This window comes from Cynocephalus volans, chromosome 13 (genome assembly GCF_027409185.1).
Source record: "Cynocephalus volans isolate mCynVol1 chromosome 13, mCynVol1.pri, whole genome shotgun sequence".
Lineage (NCBI taxonomy): Eukaryota > Metazoa > Chordata > Mammalia > Dermoptera > Cynocephalidae > Cynocephalus > Cynocephalus volans.
In genome coordinates this window covers 17350454-17373780 of record NC_084472.1, presented here as the reverse complement: position 1 = coordinate 17373780, position 23327 = coordinate 17350454, and the positions used below count along the sequence as shown (strand labels likewise).

The window sequence follows — 23327 nt, the reverse complement described above, 5'->3', positions numbered from 1 at the left end:
CTGTTTTCCCCTCCCATATTGTTATTATCTCGTTAAGTTCCACATTAAAAAATTTTTTCATTAAAAAATTTTTTTAAATCACTTGTTATAACTTTTTGTTTTTACAGTCAACAGTAAATTTGCTGTCATATTTTTCAATTTTTGTGCTCACCATTACTTTCTGTATCCCATTCCTTTCTTATGGGTTCAATTTCCTTCTTTCTGAAGAACATCCATTAGTAGTTTTTTCAAAATGAAGGCTTTTGAGTGGTAAAAGTTTTCCTGGCGTTTGAATAAAAATGTCTTTCTTTTATCCAGTCTTGAGTGCATGTAGTTGGGTTTGAAATTCTAGATTGACAGTTTTACTTCCTCAGCACTTTAATATTTCTCCACTGTCTTCTGGTATTGGTGGTTGGCATCTGTTAGAAATCTGCTAACAATGGCTGTTCCTTTCCAGTACATTTATCTTTTTTTTCCCCTTTGATGGCTTTTAAGATTTTCTCTGAATCCCTGCAGTTACAGCATGATGTACTGAAGTGTAGATTTATCCTTCTTTATCCTGCTCTGTAGTTGTAGCACACTTTTAATCTGAGGATTTGGGACTTCCTTCAATTTTTTTCAGTACAGTTTCTCTACCATTCCCTTCATTTTGTTCTTTGAAAATCCTACTAGACAGATGTTGGACTTTCTCAATCTATTCTCCACGGCTTTTAATTGCTCTTTGACTTAAAAAAAAAAATGTCTCTTGATGCTGGATGAAGTTCTCATCACTATCTTCAACTTACTAGTTCTCTTTTCATCTATGTCCAATCTATACTTTAATTCCATGTGCTGTGCTCTGGTTTCAATGATTATATTTTTCATTTCCAAGACTCCCAATTAGTTGCCATATTCAACTGTCCTGTTTCATTTCTGACTGTCTGTGTTTCATGATTTCTCGTTCTTTTTCAATAGATGCTATCTCATCAATTATCTCTTTGAGTATTCAAAACATATATAAAGTCTTGGTCAAGCTGTATACTGCATCTAAAATAAATATATGTATGTATATATCCCAATAGTTGACTTTGCTGGTGATCTTTCTTAGCAATGGATTTCTTTATGGATTTTAGAATTTAATTTATCAGAGAGTTTTGAATAGGAGGCTTTTCTTTTGGGATGTTTGTTTACTTCCCCTTCTTTCCTTTTCTGTGTATACCCTTCCCTGTCTAGCAGTTTTGCATTTGCTTCTGCCAGAGCCCCCGGCACAAGTCTGGAAAAGTCTTATGGTGACTTTTTGGAGCAGCTGTTATTCATGAGTATACTGGGGATATCACATATCTGGTCACTGAGCAAGCAGGTGGACACAAAGTTATGTCCTTGTTATCCCTAGGCCCACAACCTCCTATAAAACCATAGCTCTTGGCAGAAGATTGGCAATATTTTGTCTTAGTTTCTTTTCAAAAGTAGGTAAAGTTGCACCCCAGTTCCTGGCTTCAAGCAGAGAATCTGGCTGTGGCCCCTGGTCCCACATGGTGCACATTTGGTCTCTGTTACTTGTAGTCAAACTCTCGGGTGCCAACACCTTTTTTGGATAAAGTCCAGCAAGCCAAGGCTTCAGTTTCACTCACTATGTGGCATTTCTGGTCCATGAAGATATTTATCTTGTTTCTGGAAGCCCAACTTTGTCTTTTTGGTTTTCTCTTTTTATATTTTACCTGTCATTGCTATGTGTTTGGAGCAAAGGGAGTGAGGCGAAACATAAACTCAATGTGCCATTTTGACTAGAAAACTTACACAATCCCTTAGCACTATATTTGAACAAAATTTACTTATTAAAATGTATAAATAAGATTAACAGGGAACTTTAAAACCCCTTATCTATAACTAAATGATAAACTAATTACAAAATATTATTTTCATAAATGCAAATTAAATCCTAACTTGAGGTTTAAAATATACACACTTGAAAATATTTAAGCTCTATTTATTCTAAAATAAGTCTACAAAACAGACAACATTGAACAACCTCTTTCACCCTTGAAATCAAATTTGTCCTACATGTGCAAGGAAGAAATGGGACACTTAAACTAACATTTATCAGCTTTAACCAAAAGTAAAGTAAGAAACATTTCTCTTGAACTTAAAAAGACTATCAGCTAAATAGAAAAAAAAAAAAAAAAAAAAAAAAAAAAGACCATTTCTTATTATGCTCAGTGAAAAAGAAAGATTTATACCTTTTCACTTGTTAAAAATTTTGCAAAATATACATGCTCTCCTCCTGTTTTCAATTCTTCCATCTTTTTCCTTGAGGCCTGAGTATCATCCAATTTGTAACTCTTAAAAACAGCTAAAACTTCTTCAGAATACTGCAAAGTAAAAATATCAGTTAGTTTTATTTGGCATCATGGCCCCCAAAATTCACTGCTTTTCTGTATCAAAATATCTAGAATTTATTCCCAGTCAATCATACATATATATTGTAAGGCACTTTAAACAAGAAAAATTATGATAGTGAAATGGGGGTAAAAACTAGTTTGTATGAGATTTCATGGTATTGTAAAAATAGGAATAAATTCTCTACTCCTGAAGAAATATGATTTCTCATTAAGTTTGTGTAATGGGCAAATAGAGAAAGGAATGCTTTGACAGTATACAGAAATTTACCAGTGAAATTGTTTAACCATCTGTGGAAATTCTCAAGCATTTCTTCTGCTAAAGACCCTGACCAAATAAAGCAGTAATGTTAAATTCCATCCAGTTGGAAGACAATTCCAGATGATTTCTCACTAATCCCTTAATGTAAATTAGGATGATGCCCTCCCTCCCCACCCAAAATTGCATAAAAAATAAAAACTATTAACTATAACACAGAACATACAGCATGCCACTTTAAGAGCCACCTATTTATCCTGGAGTTTGACTATGACAAAAAAGGACAACTGATTTTTAAGTAGCCAATAAAAAGAAATACAGAGAATTCTTCTAAAACAGGGGCTGGTAAACTTTTTCTGTAAAGGACCAGATAATAAGTATTTCAGGCTTTGTGGCCCACACAGCCTCAGCTGTGACTACTCAATTATGCCATTATAGTACAAAAACAGCCACAGATAAATGAATGGTCATGGGTGTATTCCAATAAACCTTTGTTTACAAAAGCAGTAGGTTGGATTTGGCCCAAAGCCATAGTTTGTGGACCCCTGATTTAACAGGATACCTGAAATAATTTTGTGCAAAGATAGAATGTATTATGTAAAAAATCATCAATTTATTTTGACAACCCTCCCTATATTTAAAAAAACCTTCAGTCTGTAATTACTAACTTCAGTTCTTTAGATATTAATTTATAATTTAGCTTCTGTATATTAGGAAAATAGGTATAAAAACGTAAGAGGCAGAATTACATAGTAAAAAGTATGCTGGGCAAGAGTAAGTTTTAGCTCTGCCATTAGCTGTAAAATACTGGGCTTTTGATAGTCTGTGACTGGTAACTCACCTTGAGAAAAGTTTTCCATGAAATCTTCTCATAGCATTGCACAGGGTTCCTGAAGTAATCCTGAAGTGACCAGAATTTTCGATACAGATTGTAATCAATTGGAATGGAGCTAATAAAATAAAAGTTATATTAAATAAATCATTTAAATTCTTTTACAAATATCTAAATGTGTTTAATTTTTCTTGGGTCACAAACCCTTTTCAGAAGTTGATGAAACCTATGGCCTCTTTCCCCAGAAAGGTACACATTCACAAATACTTATCTGAAATTTTATAAACAATTTCAGGGGACCCACCGACCTCCACAGAACATCTGGTGGAGTCCCTGAATTTTGGCTGGACACATGATTATTGAGAATTAAAGACTATGTTTCCCAACCTCTCTTGCTGCAAGGTGTGGCATGTGATTACCTTCTGGCTAACCAGTTGGGAAGGGAAGTCTTGTGCAATTTTTGGGCCATGCTTTAGCATTTGCCCCTTTCCCTTCCTGCTGGCTAGGATGCAGACGTGAGGGTGAGCAATCTTGTGCTATAACAAAAAGGGAAACACCGAGGAATGGTGGAACAATAAGTCAGAAGAAACCTGGGTCCCTAGACAATCTCACTGAGTATTCCTGTCTGCCTGTTTCTAGACTTGACACGAGAAAGAAATCAACTTCTATGTTGTTTAAACCAGTATTAACCTAAATTGATGTTAAAAGTTACAGGCAAAGTTAAGAAGCCCTAGTATGAGACAACCATACAAGTTACATATCAAGTTAGTATAAAAAAAAAAAAAAGTCCTTTCTCTAGTGACTTTTTATGGCATTACTAATTCAACTTTTAATCTGGCTATGCTACAAATCTACGGTGCCAATACATGTTTTTTTTTAACTTTTAAATTTAACAAGCAATCATTATACTAGAAAATGTTTTCATTGTTAATGTTAAAACAAACATTTCACTATTTTTTATCTAAGAGATTGTTTTTAGTAAATTCCTCCATATCATTAAAAACAGCCAATGAAACCTAGTATTACCCATATACCAAAAATGCTCAAGGTATCAGACTAGTTCATACTCTCAAATAGCCTCCCAAATTTTCAACATCATCTCTACAAAATTAATTTTGTCTTTAAACACTGTTGTGTGCTTCCTCATTCCATTCTTTCAAAATAAATCTTAATATATTGAACCTATGAATTACAGTCAGCACTTTCTCTAAACTTCAGGCCCATGAAAATATTCCAGATAAGAATGTAATCTTATATGGGAAACAAAAAGTTGGTTTAGTGATGTGCAACAGTACTGTGACCTTAAGAATCCTACCTTCTTTATTCTGGCCAATTAAAAGAAAGAAGTTAATCCCCTATTTTTCATCTTTGAAATGGATACACTTAAAATTACTTTTTCTGATGACTAGGGAGTATCATGGGAAACATTACAATACTTTTTAAAGGATATAATAAAATAAACTGAGTATAATTTTTATCATATACTTTTTAAAAGTTTCTTTTGGGGGTAGTGTTAATGTTTGAAAGACAGAAAAAATGCCTTTGTTTGTTTGTATATAAAGTAAGGAGGTTAGAGTAGAAAAGTATAAAATAATTAAATAGTCCAAAATTCAGTTTTCTATAAGAAAGTTTGAAAAAATATATATGTGATTTCAGAACAAAGGAAAAGTATTTTAGTAAAACATATGGAAGCAGATTTGATGAAGAATCTCACCACAGGAATCTAATTCATATTAAGATCATAAACAAGTCAATATCATAAAAATCTTTTTAAAGAGTAATTTCATTAAATTTATATCCATTGTCAACTCAAGAAAAATGTACACACATATCCGAAGTAATACATCACTTATCTTACACCAACACTTCTGACAACTTCAACTACCTGGAACAAAGCTGTAAATTTGGAAGTAATTGAAAAAGCAAGGAAACAGTGATCACAAAATTCATGCACTATATTTTGCAAAAGAGGCTTGAAATTATGCTTAGGTAGTCACCCAGATTAGAATGGTTTTGAATTACATGTAATTTCGGGTAAATAATTTGGCAAGCTTAACCAATTTTGATAGAAGAATGCTAACTTTGCTAGAGTAACAGCTAGTATCTGAAACATGTGGATCTTGCTTCAAATAAATTAATAAAGAATACTGACTACTTCTAATTGACCAAAATCTAGCACCTGCCAAATTTTGATCAAGATTCAGCAGAATTTTAAAGAATCTAATGGGCATGTTAACTTTCACTCTTCTTAAACTCTTGCCCAGTAACAAGTCTGAAAATAGGAAAACAATGATGTGAACCTCAACCTCTCTCTACAATTAAAGCTACTTCATTGACTTACAACAATAAGTTTATATCTCTGGTTTTTTTATGGTTTGAGTTAAAAAAAAAAAATAAACAAAAACCCACAGAAAAAACACTTTCCAAAATGTGAAAAACAGAAAAAGTACTATAAAAATTATTTATATCCATGAAATAATATCAAGAACCAATATTTGTATAGTGTCATACTTAATGTTTTTGAAACAAAACTGTTTTTGAAGATTATATACACACATATAAAGAATACATATACACACACAAGATTATACAACACACACAATTCTACTCAGTTACAACATATAAGGTTGAATATAATTAATACCTCTTGAAATGTAGTACTAGAAAAGTTTGTCTCAAGAAAAATGGACACAACACCTCTAAGAGAATGAGCACACGTCCTTTCTGGGGGGTGGGGGGTGGGGGTGGGGCGGCTGGCCGGTGCAGGGATTGAACCCTGGACCTTGGTGTTTTTGAGTCCTTTTTTGCCTTGGTTGCCAGGAAGTTCACTTCTAATTTAATGCTTGATACTGATAACAATCTTATTCCAAGTTGCTAATTATCATCTCCTACCTGTAAAGGCTTCTGATCTCTCGTTTTATCATTAATTGGCTTGGTATGTGTTTGATATGCCTTACAGAATAAATTTTAAAGGCGTATTAACATGTTACTAGAAATTAATAGTTACTATTAGGAAATTTTTACAGTTGAGACATTAATATATTTTTTAAACAATCTACCCCTTGATGGTTATACTCCCCCCACCCAGTAGGTGCTAGCCCCCTCTCTTTTCTTCTGTGGCTAAATAAACTTCTTGAAAAAGTTGTCTATACTCCATATAACCATTTTATTACCGTCCATTCATTCCTCAACCCACTGCAATTTGCCTTCACAAATTTCCACAGAAACTTTTGGATTTTCTATTTATCTACATAAAACAAATTTAACTAATTATTATATTTGCAAACAATAACAAATTAGAGATGACAGTTACTATCTAAAATAGAATGTTTTGTAACTATTTTAACCAAAATACTCAGTAAAACTTCATTAATCTTTTATTTATTTTTTATTTATTATTATTATTTTTTTTTGTCTTTTTCGTGACCGGTACTCAGCCAGTGAGCACACCGGCCATTCCTATATAGGATCCGAACCCGCGGCAGGAGCGTCACTGTGCTCCCAGCACCGCACTCTCCCGAGTGTGCCACGGGGTCGGCCCAAAACTTCATATATTTTTCAAATGTTGAGCAATTTTATAGGACCTTACACAATGAAATTTTAATACAAAAATTTTTATTGGTGTACTTGAACCAAATCCGAAAAACACTTCACATTGTAGATACATAGATAATGTACTCTACCGTGTAAATTACAATGCCTATGACCATCTGGTGACACAAATGCTCACAAAGTAATTCCCCATACCCTTTCTTCCTCCATTTGAAAAACAACAACAGAGAGAGGCGCTGCGCTGAGTCCTGCTTAAGTGATTTTCCTGTAGCTGAGACTAGTTTATGAACATAACCAACAAGGCTGAACTGGCTACACAGGCTTAGGCAGAATCTAACTAGAAAAAACTGCATTAGGGAGAGTGACTTTGGGCTGTGTTTATACTTCAGGTGACCCATTATCTTGTAGCCTACTACCTTGGCCCAGTGCTCTTATGTTGCTTGGGCCAGAACCTAAAAGCCTATTCTGTCCACAGTGTACATCAACAAAAAGGTCTCTCAAAAAGTGCTAATATTAATAGCTACTGGACACTGAACAGACACTGTTCTAAGTGCATTACATTTGCCACTACATATAACACCAAAGACGATGGTAATAATGATAACCACCAAGTGCCTCAATAGACTCTTTCCAAACATAATCTTATTCAATCCTTTCAACAACTGTAGTAGGTAGGTGGCATTACTACATTTTAAAGATATTGAACTCAGTTGTAGGGAGGTTAAGAAACTTGCCAAAAGTCACATGACTAGGAGGTATTGGCGTTAAGCCTGGCACTACACTATTTCCAATATTTCCTTTGGGGATATGTGTTTGAATTTGAAATGTGGAATGCCAGGAATACATCTCCCTGTGCAGACACAGAAATCCCCTACTGATCTTCTGGGGACTGCCTCAGACACCTGGAAGAGTGCTAGTGAAAGAAAGCTTTCCTTTATACCTTCCCTTTTTTCTTTCTCTATACCAGCACCAGGAAGAAATTATTTGGAAAGAAAGCACAGGTCTACAGAGGATGAGACAGGAAACAGGGATAAGAGCAAGGAGGGGAGAGAAGAGGGAAAGGTGGTTTCTCATCCATTCTACTGCACTAAAAGTCAGCCCAATATCCATCGGCACTGGGTCCACAAGTTTAATGAAAGGGAGAAGGGGAGGACCTCCTAAGGTTGCCTGTGACTGGCTTTTCAAATGCTGGGCCTATGTATAATGTAGGCTATATAAATAATAAATTGTCTGCACATAATTTAGAAACCAAGTGATACAGCCCACTTGTGATTTAGGATTTATTGTTTTAAGTAATACACATGAAAGTTACAAATGTAAGAAATCTATAAACATGACTTCTTTCCTCCTTGTCTGTATCCTCAGTCCAGTACTCAATAAATCCTTAAGAGATTATCTTTGTAAATCAAGAAACCTTAAGCTCTAAAAACTCACCAAGTTGTTGGAGCTTCATCATCTCCCATTTCACCTTCTTCTACATCCATTCCTTCTTCTCTATCCTCAGTGTGCTAAATTGAAAAAAACCGAGAAGCAGCAGTCAGGCAGAAGATAAATGCCAGAATAGGTCATTTACACACTGCTAGCCAACTATTATTACAGAAGTCTAGTCACAGTAACTCTCTAGACCTATAGTTAATCTTTAAGGTAATGGGATTCAGGAACTCAAGAGAAATATGACGATGATATAAGACAGTTATAAAGATGTAGTGGAAAGTTTTAAACCAATATTTCTCAAAATGTGGTCAGTAGATTATCTCTGGGAAAAAAGAATCAATGCTAAATACGTTTTAGAAATACAAGGGGTCTTCAACAAGTTCATGGAAGGAGTATTATATTTTCTTTTAATTCAATTTTTCCTTGAACTTTCTGAAGTGCTCTTGTACATATAATAACAAAGACAATTCAACAGTAAAATGAGCAAATGGCATGAAGAGGCAATTCACAGAAGAAAAAGAAATTAAAAATAAAAATAAATCAACATATAGTAAGTTCTTCATATAATTCTATGATAATAATCAAGGAAATGTAAATTAAAACAAAGATGACTTATTTTTCAAGTATATATATCAATTAAGCAAAGATTTAAAAAATTTTTAATCTGCAGTGTTGCTGTGAGGCTGTGGGAAAATGGGCAGGCATTCTCCATGTGCCACTGGTGGCAGTATAAAAAGGTATAGTCTTTTTGAGAAGTAACTGGATAATAGCTATCAAAATCTGAAATACGTATATATGTTAACCTAGCAATTTTACTTATTGGAATTTATCCTAAGGAGACACGTGCATATTTCAGAAATGTTTATAGTACTAGTCATTGTAATGCTGTTATTTTTTACTAGAGATTATCTAAATGTCCATTGACAGGGGATTATGAGATATCCATTCAAAGACATCATGAACCATTAAAAAACTGACGCATATCTAAATGTACTGATGCAGAAATAGATCAGTTGAAATCAGAAATTGAATTTCAGAACTGTGTGTATTATATGACCTCATTTTGGAAAAAAACATACATTTGTACATACACACAAAAAGTCCTGTAAGGTTAAACAGAATATTATGAGTGATTACAGAAATAATATGTATTCTGTATAATGAACTCAACCAATACTTAAAATAGAAAGTACACAAAAAGACACAAAAAGTCTTATAAGGTTAAACAGAGAATATTATGAATGGCTATAGAAATAATATGTATTTACAGAAATAATACGTATTCTGTGTAATGAAGTCAACCAATGTTTAAAACAGAAAGTACAACTACTCCATTAATCCACTTTAATAGAAAGTACAGCTGCTCCATATTTTAAACACTGTTTGAACTTTTTACACAGAATATGTATTATTTCTATAAACTGGAAATGAAGGTTTTCAAATTCTTGATAACTCAAGAGGTCCATTCATATGAGTTATCTCAATAACAAACTTATAAATATGTTCTGTCAGAAGATTTCTTATCAGCCTCACCTTCTGACCCAGGGTGCTTTCCTGCTCATTGGTATTGAAAACAGTGACATTTTCCAGATTAAACTGACTCTGCAAGTTAAGACCTATTAAAAAAAAAAAAAGATTTTTAAAGCAAATCTACTGACACCTAAACTTGTGCAAGAATATAACCTCATGTCATATAATCAAAACATATAAGTCAAAATCCATAATAAAGCAAAAGACAAAAGTCAGAAATAACACCACTTGATTTTCAAATCCTCTGTAAAATTCACTTCTTACAGGTGCCTTTAGAGTACATAGATCAATAGAGTTGATCCTTGTTATTTATGACTACTCAAGAGCACTTCCACAGAACGCAATATGGAGTAATCTATAATTTTGCTGAAGCACAAATGTATATTATATTAATCAAAAAGCAAAGGTATATAACAAATAAATATGTTACAGTTAATGAGGGCCAGTTTTCTTACTGTCAGAGAAAAAAAGTTAAAAATAAGCAGGTCTATTGGTGCTGAATTTGACTTAGGGATATCAGTAGGATCTCATGGTGTATGCTGCTGTTCATTTAAAAATATACACACAGACAAAGAAATAAACACAGATGTGTATGTATACATGGGTTAGTATATACACATCTTTCCTAGCTCTGACTGCTGAGAGGGCCTAGAAGCAGTGATACTCCAGTAGTAATGAGCTGGCTTTAACTACCATTCTTAAATAAAAGGAACTCTAGGCTCTTTGGAAAAGTGGGTGATTACAGGGATGGGGCAGAGAAAATACAAGATGAGCCTGGACAATCTTCTCCTACTAGGAAAATCTGAAAGAGTTCCCAGTGATTAAAACAGCAACAATTTGAGCAACAAAGTAAATAATGAGACTATAGAATTACAACCCATAAAGTAAAATAAATATTCATGAGTTCATCTAGATATAAATGACTGAATTAATAAGTAAATGAGGGAGAAGAGACAACTCTTCCTTATAAAAGAATCCCAATTAATAAATGTAGAAAAAATGAGAGAGAGAGAAAATCACCACTAGGACACCCTAATAATAATCACTGCAGGCAAGATCCACTGATAAATACTAAAATTAGCAGGCAAAGGTTTAAGGACAAAAAGAGTATTTGCATAGTCTCAAAATATCTCTTTCCCCTGCAAACATTTATTAATTACAAAGGGAAAAAGAGTAACTTTACAGCAGAGAAATACGGGAGACACCACCTTAACCAAATGATCAAGGATAACATCGCCAGTAATAAAACATTATAAACATCATGTCCAAATGATGTCCTGAAAAGGGCAAATCACCTCTGTGGTCTTCTTCCTCAAAATCCATAACCTCAATTATGAAAAAACATTATACAAAATTAAATTGAAGGACATTCTACAAAATACTGGACCAGCATTCTTCAAAAGTATCAAGTTATGAAAAATAAGTAAAGACTGAGGAACAGTCACTGACTGGGGAGACTAAGGCAACATTACAACTAAATACAATGTCAGATCCTGGAGTAGAAAAAGGAAAGCAGAGATAAACCAGTAAAATCCAAATAATGTCTGTAGTTAATAGTGAATGCTGTACCAATGTTGATTTCTTAGTGATAACTATCCCACACTTATATAAGATGTTAACATTAGGTGAAGAGTGTCCAGGTATTCTCTATACTATCTCAGCAACTCTTAAGTCTAAAATTTTCAAAAAAAGTTTGGGGGAAGAAAAAAGCTAGGGTGCTAGATCAAGACATTAAACTAGTGAATGAACATGGCTGGCCACTCAGCTTTAACTACTTAAAATACCTCTGTTTATTCTCTATTATTCACTATAGTACATACCATAATTCTCATTAAGAGTTAAAAATTTCAGTCTTAGTGTACTACAATTAATGGGTACATTATATACTAAAATGCCTATGGAATGTCTTGGTCTTGGGAGATACCCAATTGAATGTTAAAGTTCTACTAAATGTTAAGAAAAAAAAAAGAAAAACACTATAAGAAAATATTACAAAATGCCAACCTAGTTTGTGTTAGAGTGGTAAGATTACAAAGTTTTTTCCCTTCATTTTCCAAATTTTATGAAATAATGTTGAATTACTTTTACAACCTTACGGTTATATTAAAACAATAAAGTTGTATTAATTTTCATAAAAAGTTAAGTTAAAAATATAACATTAAAATATATATAATTTAAAGCTACTTTTAGTGATATACTGTTTGTCTTTCAACTAGTTAATGAAAGAAAGAAGTGCTTTCTTTATGTCTTGCCAATTTAAGAATACAGTATATTGAAAAAGAGGTCTAAAATGTTTCCAAAAAATAATGAGTTGGAGCTGGAAACAACCAGGAAAAACAAAAGAATCTAATAAACTGATAAATCCCATCCCAACCATCTTCAAGGCTAGGAACTTGTAGGGCTACAAACTCAGGTAGGGATGAACCAAACAGTAGACTATTACCAAATCTTGTAGATAATTCAGGGAATCACAGGCCTTGAACTGGGTTGGATTAAGATAATCCTGTACTGGTAGTAGTCCCCCTTTAAAGATTCCTGGAAGAAGCAACAAAAACTCCATCTCGAGAAAGGGATCTATCATAGGCCTCAAAATAATTCCCTCAAATATCTTCTCCAATATAACATCCAATGACACATAAAGAGACAAGACATCAGGAGTGAGAAACAGTCTATACAGACAGTAGAAACAGACTCACAAAGACTTACTGTACTGTAATTATCAGATACAAAAAATAAAATAACAATGCTCACGATGTTTAAAAAAGCTAAAAAACAAACTTAAAAATATAAGTAAGGAGTAAGAAATTAAAAAGTGACATAGACTTAAAAAAGACCTTCTGGAAATGAAAACTAAAATACGATACAGTGAAAAATGCAATAACTAAAATTAAGAACTCATTTAGTAGAAGATTATTCTTAGCTGAAGAGAGTAGTAGTAAAGTAGAATATAGTCCTTAGGAAATGGTTCAGAATATGATAGAGACTAACAGATGAAAAATATAGAGGATACAATGACAAGGTATAATGGATGTTTAATTGAAGTTCCACAAAGAGAGAGGCATTCACAATCCTTGAAGAGATAATACCTAAAATTTTTACAAACTGGATGAAAGACACTAATCCATAGATTCAAGATGCCCACAAATCCCAAGCAGGATGAATAAAAAGAAACCCATGCCTAGATTCATAGTAGTAAAATAAAAAAATAAAAAAATAAAAAAACCAAAGAGAAAAAAATCTTAAGAGCAGAAAAGTAAGTCTAGATAATCTTCAAAGAAGTTAGCCTGATATCTGACTTGCCTATAGAACAATGGAAGACAGAAGACGAAGTAAAGATCATCTTCCATGACATGAAATCCTATATCTAGAGCCAACCTAGAATCTTGTATCTATTGAAATCATTCTTCAAGAATAAAAAAAAAAAAAATAGATTTTCAGGCAAAACACAGACCTATACTAAAAAAAAGTCTAAAAGGGGAAAAGGTTCACAGATGGAAGGTCAGAAATACAAGAAGTGAAAAATCTATATTAATCCTGCCTACATGAAATAAGTAGGAACAGGAAAGAAAAAATAACATAGACATAGAATGACAAAAAGCAAGCACATAAAAACCACTGCAAACACATATTATAGGTCTTACCACATTATGCACTGTTGTAAGCTCTCCACATATTTTAATTCATTTAATCCTCACAACAACAGATGAAGTAGATGGCATATTAGCCCAATATTAAGGAAGGGAAAACTGAGGCAAAGAGATATTAAAATCTGGCATATCTGAACAGACTGGGGAAGGGGAAGGCTCTGAAGAACTGGAAATGTTCCATTTCTAGAGCAGGACAGTAATTATACAGTGTTTGCTTTATAATTATTAAATTATATACTTGATTTATGCACTTTTCTATATGATTGCTATGTTTCTCAATAAAAATCTGTAACAAAAAAAGAAGAAATAAATAAAAAGGAGTAAGTATGGCTAAATAGTAGTAACTAAGGAAGAAAATGGAAACAAAAATAGGCATACATTATGAAATGAAATATAGACATGATGATTCATATCTATATATTTCAGTGTGATTCAACTGCACTAATAAGCTGTGAACTTAAAAAATCAATGACTTTGTTTCAGGATTACCTGTATTATACAATAGGACTGGTGTAACTATTTACAAGTAAAGGGAAATAAAGTAACAATTCCCTATGATATATTTCAACTTTTTATAACCATTTTTCTCATTTATCATTATGACAGATTTTAATCCATTAAAACCTAGAAAAGATTTTCGTGCAAAGAATGTAATATATAAAAGCATACCTGATTTCTCAGATAGAGGGAAAAGCCTGGCCAAAAAGAGTTGAATTCGTCCACAGAAGACTGTATTCTGGGATTTAGATAATCTTCTTAGGAGATCTAACAAAATATGGAAATGAACATTACACAGAAAAAATCATTCTATGTTTATCGCAACCATACCTAAGTTTCTTACCAAGTCTGCCAAGAGTATTTTCCTAAAGCAGTAGTGCTCAAAATGGGGACAGAAACCATTGCCACATAAAAGTACTATAAATAACAAATAAATCAAGTTCAGCATGGACAAGAAAAACTTTATTAAATTTTTCTGACTTTCGTTAAGGTTACAGCCAGAACAGGAGCAGTTTAATTTAAAGTGAATGATCAGTTTTAAAAAAATCAGACTGTTACTTAAAAATAAAGGTACTGGGCCAAGCCCGTGGCGCACTCGGTAGAGTGCGGTGCTGGGAGCGCGACGACGCTCCCGCCGCGGGTTCGGATCCTATATAGGAATGGCCGGTGCACTCACTGGCTGAGTGCCGGTCAGGAAAAAACGACAAAAAAAAATAAATAAATTAAAAAAAAAAAAAATAAAGGTACTAATCTATCTATAAAATGTTACTACCAGTATTTAATTCAACCACCTGTTGTTCTGGCCACATTCACATTTTTAAAAACAATCAATTATCACTGAATTACTTACCATTGCACATACGTAGTAAATAATTTTTCCCAGCAGAATAGAACGTATTCTGAAATTAAGGCAGAATTATTTAATAGTATTTAATAGTAATAATAAAATTATTACTATTCTTCCCAAGCTTTGCACACCCTTCAATAATCAGTCACAGGGTGTAAATATTAAATAACACTAATATGCACTGAGAATCTATTAGGCCACTTTCACTTTTTTAAAGCAAATAACATTTTCAATAAAATAAAAATGTTTTCAGATATATACTGTTTTAAACATGTGAAACTGTGCATTTCAAGTTAATTTTTACTACTCAATCAAATTTTGCACTTCAAGTTTTTCTCCACACATGATTCTTATTTGGCTCTTTCAAGATAGCACAGTATATAATTCTTTCACAGGAACAATTTGACTTTTTGGCAATCAGCAAATTATAAATATAAGCAAAAAAAATCTACCCTCAGAACTATGGATCTATGGAAAGATAATGTTAACGGGAAAAGAAATTAAGGCACTTACTGATTTCCAAGTAGCAACATTTTTTTCCACAAAAGTGAATATTGTGTCACATTGATCCAGAGGAAGACAATCCAAAACATCTCCCAACAATACAAAGGGTGTAGAGGCAGTACAAATACCTTCAAGAGGAGCACAAGCCAATTTAAAAGTTTTAAAAATTATAGAATAAAATAGCCTATGAAAAACAATTCTGAAGACTATCTTAAAAGGTATACTTTGTCACTCATAACAAGGCCTTAAAAGGACAAGAAATGGAATCAGCTTAAAAGTCCCCAAACAGGACATACGTAACTTCTGACATGTGCACTTAATAATAATGATGATGACATAATAATTCTTGATAACATCTAGAGCATTTACTATATGTCAGGCACACTAAGTGCTTTACATATACTAACACATTTAATCCTCATAACCCTATGAGGTAGATCTTATCATTACCTTCATTTTATAAAAATGGGAAAACTGAGACACAGAGAGGTTAAATAACTCGCCCAAGATCACAGAGCCAGTAAGTGGTAGAGCTGGGATACGAACCCAGGCAGTCTGGCTCCACAGTCTGTTTTCTTCACCACTAAGCTATTCAAAAGAATATAATGCAGCCAATTAAAAACGATGGTTATGACGACTATAACAACTTGGCAAATGCTTATGATATGATGTTAAGTGAAAACGGCAGGATTCACAACTGTATGTTTATCATGGTTACAATAATAAGATAAAAAAAATACTAGAGAAACTAAAACCATATACCAAAATGAATGGTAGTTTTTAAAAGTAGAGGGATTGTAATTAGTATTTTCCCTTTTTCTCCTTTCTTAATGTTTTGTAATGTTGCAAACCTGTCTGTAATTCAAAAAGATTATTTTCAAAAAAGATAACAAAAAAGTTTGATACTGATTTCAACTATGACATAACATTTAAAATAACAGTGTTGTTTCAGGGGAAAGAATAGTAAAGTAGAAAGTTACTGTTTATTTCCAAATCAGTGTTATTAACGAACAGCAATAAATTAAAATTTTTTCTTAAGACCATTTACACTAGCTAAAAATACTTTTATGTCCCCACTCATTTTTCCTTCTATTTTAAGGTAATGGGTATTTACTAATACTCCTGTTTAAGAAAAGTAGCCACTTAGGTATAGTATGGGGAGGTGGGGAATCAAGGGGCACTGTAAAGCCAAAACATTGCATTAATATACTATGTCCGAAAAGGGAAGTAATATTTCCAGCTCTACTCTCTGTTGGTAAGATCACATCTGGAATGCGATGTGAGGGATACTGCCTAGAATGAGTGGGTGGCGTAAGACAGCAGATTTCAACTCAACACAAGGGAAACCTTCTGATAGTTAGCACTGTCAACAGGACTCGTGAGTTCCATCAGGGAGCATGATCCAGCAGAGGCTGGATGACCACACGTTAGAGAGGCAGGCTAGGCCAGAGATGAGACTGGACCTCTAAAGTCCCCAACAACACTTAGATTCTGTGATACTATATGTCCTGTACATCCAAGAGATTTGAGACACATAACCCCTGCCCTCAGTTGCAAGACAGTCTGGCATAAGTTAACTCACATTTAATAATTATAGAACTTAAGAAAATTAGCTAGATTCCATTGCCAAAGATTCTGAGTCAGAAGAAGTAAGCGAAGGCCTGGGAATCTCATTTAAAAATAGAGACTCACTGGTGTCTGATGAGCTGGCAGATATGGGAACCACTAGCTTATAGCATGCTCCCCCAGAACTTTCACAACATGTGTCCCAGCTTCCACACCGATCTCTCTGCTTATCTTAACCTTGGCCACAGATACCCCTCCACCATTTCCAAACACCACGCTATGTTCATTATTTCCGTGGTTTTGTTTACAATGTTTTTTTCTGCCTAAATAGTCTTCCTCCTCTTTATCACATGGCAAATTCTGACTCCATCTTTCGAAACATAGAGTAAATGTCAACTTATTTTAAAAACTCCCTGATATCTTTGAGCAGGCCACCTCACCGTTCATAAAGCTACCGTATCACTTAGCATGTCCTAAATAATAACCTTTGTAATATAAGAGTGCACTTCAAAAAGTTCATGGAAAAATATAATTAAAAGATAATACGAATCTTTCCACGAACTTTTTGAGGTACCCTTTTAGAATATCAGCTTTTTACAGGTAGGCATTGCTATATGTTTTAACTAGTAAAGTGACACTACACAGAAGCTTGATAAATGTCTGCCTATTTGAATTTAACAAAACATATTTATGGACAATTTGATATCATGTCACATATAAAATCATAATCTCTCTCAATAAAAAACTTTTCCTCTCAAACTAAAATAATGCATTTAAGCCTTTAATACAAGTTAAGTACTAAGTCCTCATCTTTCTCAATTAAAGCAAAAGTTCTAAGTATAGACTTCGAAGGTGTCCAGAGTCTCTATCTTTCCTGAACACCAGAGACTATCCTCTGATCTTCCTCCCCACTGCTCTACCAAGGAGAAAAGAACCCCACGTTCAAAGTCTGCTGGATTTAAATTCCATACTCTAAGATTCTTCCAATGCCAAGTTTACAACTTTGTAAAACTTCATATGTTAAAACATCAACAGCCTTACAAGAGTAACATATCGAGTTAATTGATGAACTAAGGACACACTGCAAACTTTTTGACAGAAACTAGGCAGGGAACTGCACTATGGAACTCATTTAAGTATGCTTAATGAATGAATGAATGATTAAGCAGCTCTTATACAAGTTTAATATGTGAAGTCAGAATTTATAAACTTAAGTTCACAAAATTGCTTGCTGCTATACTGGGAAACCACTTTTACTTTGTGTGTTCCAGTTTTTGTGGGAACAAGTATCAAAATAATACACTATATATAAAATGCTTTATAGATTAAAAGGCAGTTTCCACATATATTATCTGTATTAATCAAATGAATATTTTAACCAAATTGGTAAAAGAAGAATGGTGAATTATTTTTTCATTTCTTTTTTCTGCAAATATTTAATGAGCTCCTACACAGTTAGGCACTGTGTACTTACTATGTGCCTTGCTGACTTAAAGTCTCTTCAAACTATTGCATACTGCCACTGCACCATTTTAACAGTCTCCTGCCTTAATTTCCTGCCAGCAGTCTCTCCCAATCCAATTATTCTTCTACTGCTGCTCTTTAGCAGAGCATACACAGCTCTTCACAAATGACCCTAACCTACCTTGTTTCTTTTCTCCCCATTCTCATTATCTTTTCATTCTCCTGTTCCACACAGTTCTCAACCCATGCTGAACTTGGCCTTGTGCAGCTCTACCCTTCTTTGTTTCTGTCTGACAAACTCATCATCCCTCATGTCCCAGCTCTCATGTTACAGCTTCCTTTCTAAAACCTTTCCTGATTCCTTTAGGCTCTAAAGTTCAGAGTCACTTGCACTTTATTCCCTTCAACCACAGTTCGTTCCCACTTCAACCACAGTACTTACACCATAGTAAGACATTCACATACCTGTGTTCTCCATTAGCCACTAGCTCCTTACAAGTGGGGAACATGCTTTAGTCACCATTCAATCTCCAAGTCCTAGCTCAGTACCAGGCATATAGTAGATGCTCAATAAATATTTACTGAATGAACGAAACAACTGGACGAAGAAAGCGCCAAAATGTGTGTTGTATAATAGAGATGAGAAATAAGTGTGAATTAATTTGATTGGGACAACTTTTTGGCAAAGGTGGGAGTCAGGCAGAACTTGAAGAATGAACACAGTTAGATAGGTGGAGAGGTATGGGAAGAAGGAAGTTTTAAACAAAGCATGTCATGTCCAAGATTACTTTAAAAATGAGAACAAAACTTTACTTACCTTCAGTTACTCCCCCAATAGCAAGAGAAATAATAGCTAAAACGTTTTCACATGATGAATGATTTATCTACCAACAGAGGAGAAAACAATTTAATTTAGAGCAAGAGTTCAGACTAATTTGATAACAATAAAAACATGTCCTCTGACATTAAATTGATTATCAAAACAAGGAATAAAAATATTTCTTATAGATCAAATTATTTTCTAAGATGAAAATACAAAAGATGAACAGTAATATATAGAATCAATAACTGTAGAAGTATGAGGGTACTTCAAAAAGTTCATGGAAAGATTCATATTACCTTTTAATTCTATTTTTCCGTGAACTTTTTGATGTACCCTCCTATGTCAAGTAAGTAATAAGCAGGTAACTTACTCAAAATCCAGTGGTCTCAGGAAAATGGCTACATTAGCATGATTAAGGCTATGAGCAACCAAGCACAGAAGTGCTGAGACCATAACTCAATCAATGGCACAGGGCAGTCAGGGCCAGGGGAATTAATATACGGGTGCATCAATATGTTATGACGGAAGGGAGGTAGTGCTTAGGTTCTATAAAATCATAATAACCAGCATTTGAGTGTTCAGTATGTGTTGTTTTGTACAACACTGAAAGAACAGTATTTCCGCTCTTACAAATCAAAGTGAAGCTCAGAAAAGCAAAGTAACCTGCCCAATGCCTCATAATGGAAATATGATTAAGTCTGAAGAAAAGGAAAGAAGCAGTTTTGATCCAGAATTGTCTGAGAAAAAGGGATACTGTATTATGGCCATTGGAAGAGAATCTAGCTTTTGGAGACTCAACTTTTGCTTGTCCAAGAATAAATGATTGAAGCTTTTCCTTTCATTCAGCTGCCGCACTAATAGTAAATAAATTCAGATTTTTCACAGTTAGATTAAATTTTTCTACTGAGGTTGGAGAGGCCTTAGTTATTTACGTGTGCTTACTGATGAGGAGGATGTCACAGGAAAATGATGGTTTGCGGACCCAGCTCCTAAGCTGAACATTCTTGGACTAGAACTTCCATGCCACTACAGGACATGTCACGGTTTATACAGTAAAGTGAGAGAGCCTACCTTCAACCTCTCATTCTTGCTCATTATGACCTCATCTCAACTTTTATCTCACTTGAAGAGGACTCTCTTCATTTACTAAGCCCTTAACTTGCACCTGTGCTATCAAAATCCTTAATTACGACATAACTCCTACATCATCTATCATCAAGCCAGCTTTCATAAGGCAGGGAGCTCACTTAAAAATAATCATGCTTAAATATCCATTCTAAGAATAAAAGCAGTTTGTAAATATCATGGTTTATTAATTTGTCAGCAAAATTTTAACAATGGAATAAGGGAAAAACATACTTACAATTTCTTCTTCTAGAACACCTCTGAAAGCTTGGTCAAGGGTGCACTTTTTTTCATTTTCACTATTAAAAACGAAAGACACCTTCATTTTTTAAACAGCTCAGGGTAAGTATAAAGATTCAGGAAAGTGTTTTACATGTACATCAACACCTTACCTGCCGGGCAACTGGCTGAAGGTACTCAACAATGGCTTGATATTTTTGTTATTCAAGGCCTCTCTGGTAGACTTCTAGAGAAATAAAAATGGCAAATAATTGGAAAGACTTTCTTACTTACTGAAAAACACATAATTCATCAATAGTATGTCTCTCTATCTAAAAAATGTTTGTACCTGTGAAAAATTACCTATCAGTCACTCTTAGAAATCCTTATTCCAAATGCCATTTAATGATACAGATCCTCAACACTTTAAATCTGGCAAGTGCTTCCTAGCCAGACTTTTTCTAAGTTTTCCCTCCTACTATTTCTTTAAATATCACATTCATGAGAGTGTTCTCCTTTAAAAAAAAAAAAAAAAAAAAAACCCAACTCCAAGTCGCTCCTTATTTACATGTTTTGGTTTTGAAGTTTCATAGGTCTTTGATGTTATCCCACTCAATCTATCCAACCTTATTTCCCACTGCTCCCTAATAAATACCCTCTGCTAAAGTCTAGCCATTTTTCATCATTTTCTACCAAGCTCATTCTAGTGTATTTACACATTCCCGTTGTTTTTTCCACCTGCTCATCCAAATTTTATCCATTCTTCCAGACCCATCTCAAGTCCTACCTCCTCTAGTACCTTGATCAGTGCAGTCCCTGACACACTGAATAAATACCTGCTGATTATCTTAAAGTAGTCATAATTTAAGGACAGAAATACTGCAAAGTCATTCATTCGGTAAAAATTCACATACATCTTATTACCTCACAGGAGTTAGATATACACTGGGAATGTTCATTCCTGGCTCTGCCACTAATAGGCCGCATAATTTTGGGTTATTCTTTGAGGGTTGTTGTAGATACTACCAGCAACAGCAGTGGCATCACCTGGGAACTTGTTAGAAATGCAGAATCTCAGACCCCATTCCACACTTATTGAACCAGAATCTGCATTTAACAAGATCTCCAGGTAATCCCACGCACACTGAAGCTTGAGAAGCACTGGACTAGATGATCTTCAATTAAATGGTCCCTTTCAGGTCTAATATGATCTTGAATAGTCTTAACAGTCACTCTTAGCAGAATTTCAAAGCACCAGGGATTGCAGCAAAAATGCACACAAAGAAAATGATTCTGGTGGCATAAACAAAATACAATCTGTTAACAAACAAACCTCACACTGTATGAAAAAAAAATTCTGCACACAAGAAAACTACTGACTAACAACAGTCAATTTTCTTTCAGAATGTTTATTCTGGCATCACTATAACTACCTAAACACAGTTAAACATCTGAGTAGCTAAATCATGCCTTGCAATATGGTGGAAATGCTAGAGATGAACACAGTCAAATAACTTGGAGCACCATTCTTCGTACATATGCTGCTGTGATGAGCAACACAAAAAGAATAGTAGGTCTGAAAAGTTAGTTTAAAGTCAGGAAACCCAGTGAAAAGTCACTTAACTCTTTCTGGTTTCTATCTCACGTACCAGGGATAATAAGACTTAGCCTACTTCTCAGTGTTATTCTAATAGTTAAATGAGCTACCGTGAAAGCGCTGTGTAAAGCGTTTCCCAAATGCTCAACATCCTTTCCGCCTTGGGCAAGAATAAAATGGCATCTGGTAATCCTTCCCAGGTAATCTGTTTGCCTTTTGCCGCTTAGGATCTCTTTATCGATCTCTTAGGGGTGAGATACGGAGGGTTAAAGGGTGGTGAACAGGCAGCTGGGACAAGTACCTGACAACTTAGGAGGCAGGGCGGGAGCCAGGGTCTCTGGGCTAAAACCACTCCTGCCCTCCCCCTCCAGCAGCTCCGCTTCCAGTTCTGGAAGCGCCTGCCCCTCTAAGCGAGCTGAGAATCTAGACCCGACCGAAGGTAGTCTGCAGATGAGCTCTCCACGCCGGGCGCAAAGGCGCCCAGAACGTGGGGTCCGGCAACCCGCCGGCGGGTGGGCGGAGGCGAAGAGCAGAGGATGCACGGAGGAGACAGGTGGTGCGCCTTTCCCTACTTCCCGGCACCCGACGGGGCCGGCGGCGGACGCCGCGCCGTACACACCTCTGTCTCACTTTACCGCGGGGCAAAATTCAAGTAATTTCAGGGAGAGGAGGGCAAAGAATAGCGCCGCATCAGGCCCGCACCCTCCCGCCTTTAGCTCACCGTAAACCGCGTACGCGCTTCGGGCAAACTGAAAAGCGGCGGCGTCGGAGACATCTTCTCGGCTGCGCGTGCCCGCCACCGCGCTGCGGCGCCCGCCGATGACGTCAAGCTGGGAGCAACGAGACTGCAGGCTCCGAGTGCGGCTAGAGCGGCCCGTGAGGGCAGGGGCTGGTGAGCCGACCTCTGGAGATTCCGTGGTGGCTGGGTTCGGGGGGCGTTGGAAGCCTGAGTCAGCCACACAATGCCTAGCCGGGGTCTTGGGTAACGCATGCAGTGAGGGGACTTGGGCGACCTTGCCCTAAGCTCTGCGCTCCTGGAAGGGGAAATGGCCAAACGCGCTCTTGCGTCCTGGTGC

At 35.2% G+C, this 23327-nt stretch overlaps 1 protein-coding gene across 1 annotated transcript in view; it reads right to left on the bottom strand.

Annotated features, from left to right (window-relative positions):
* THOC1 (THO complex subunit 1) overlaps positions 1 to 23039 on the bottom strand; it is a 49034-nt gene extending 25995 nt beyond the window's left edge. Inside the window, exons 1-11 of the mRNA XM_063076609.1 lie at positions 22973 to 23039; positions 20828 to 20901; positions 20674 to 20734; positions 19305 to 19371; positions 15467 to 15585; positions 14957 to 15005; positions 14278 to 14373; positions 9965 to 10047; positions 8432 to 8505; positions 3455 to 3563; positions 2196 to 2327 (exon numbers count right to left, since the gene is read on the bottom strand). Of these exons, the coding sequence (XP_062932679.1) occupies positions 2196 to 2327; positions 3455 to 3563; positions 8432 to 8505; positions 9965 to 10047; positions 14278 to 14373; positions 14957 to 15005; positions 15467 to 15585; positions 19305 to 19371; positions 20674 to 20734; positions 20828 to 20901; positions 22973 to 23026 (918 nt within the window). The 5' untranslated portion in view covers positions 23027 to 23039. The remainder of the gene's footprint in view (positions 1 to 2195; positions 2328 to 3454; positions 3564 to 8431; positions 8506 to 9964; positions 10048 to 14277; positions 14374 to 14956; positions 15006 to 15466; positions 15586 to 19304; positions 19372 to 20673; positions 20735 to 20827; positions 20902 to 22972) is intronic.
* Positions 23040 to 23327: the final 288 nt, after the last annotated feature.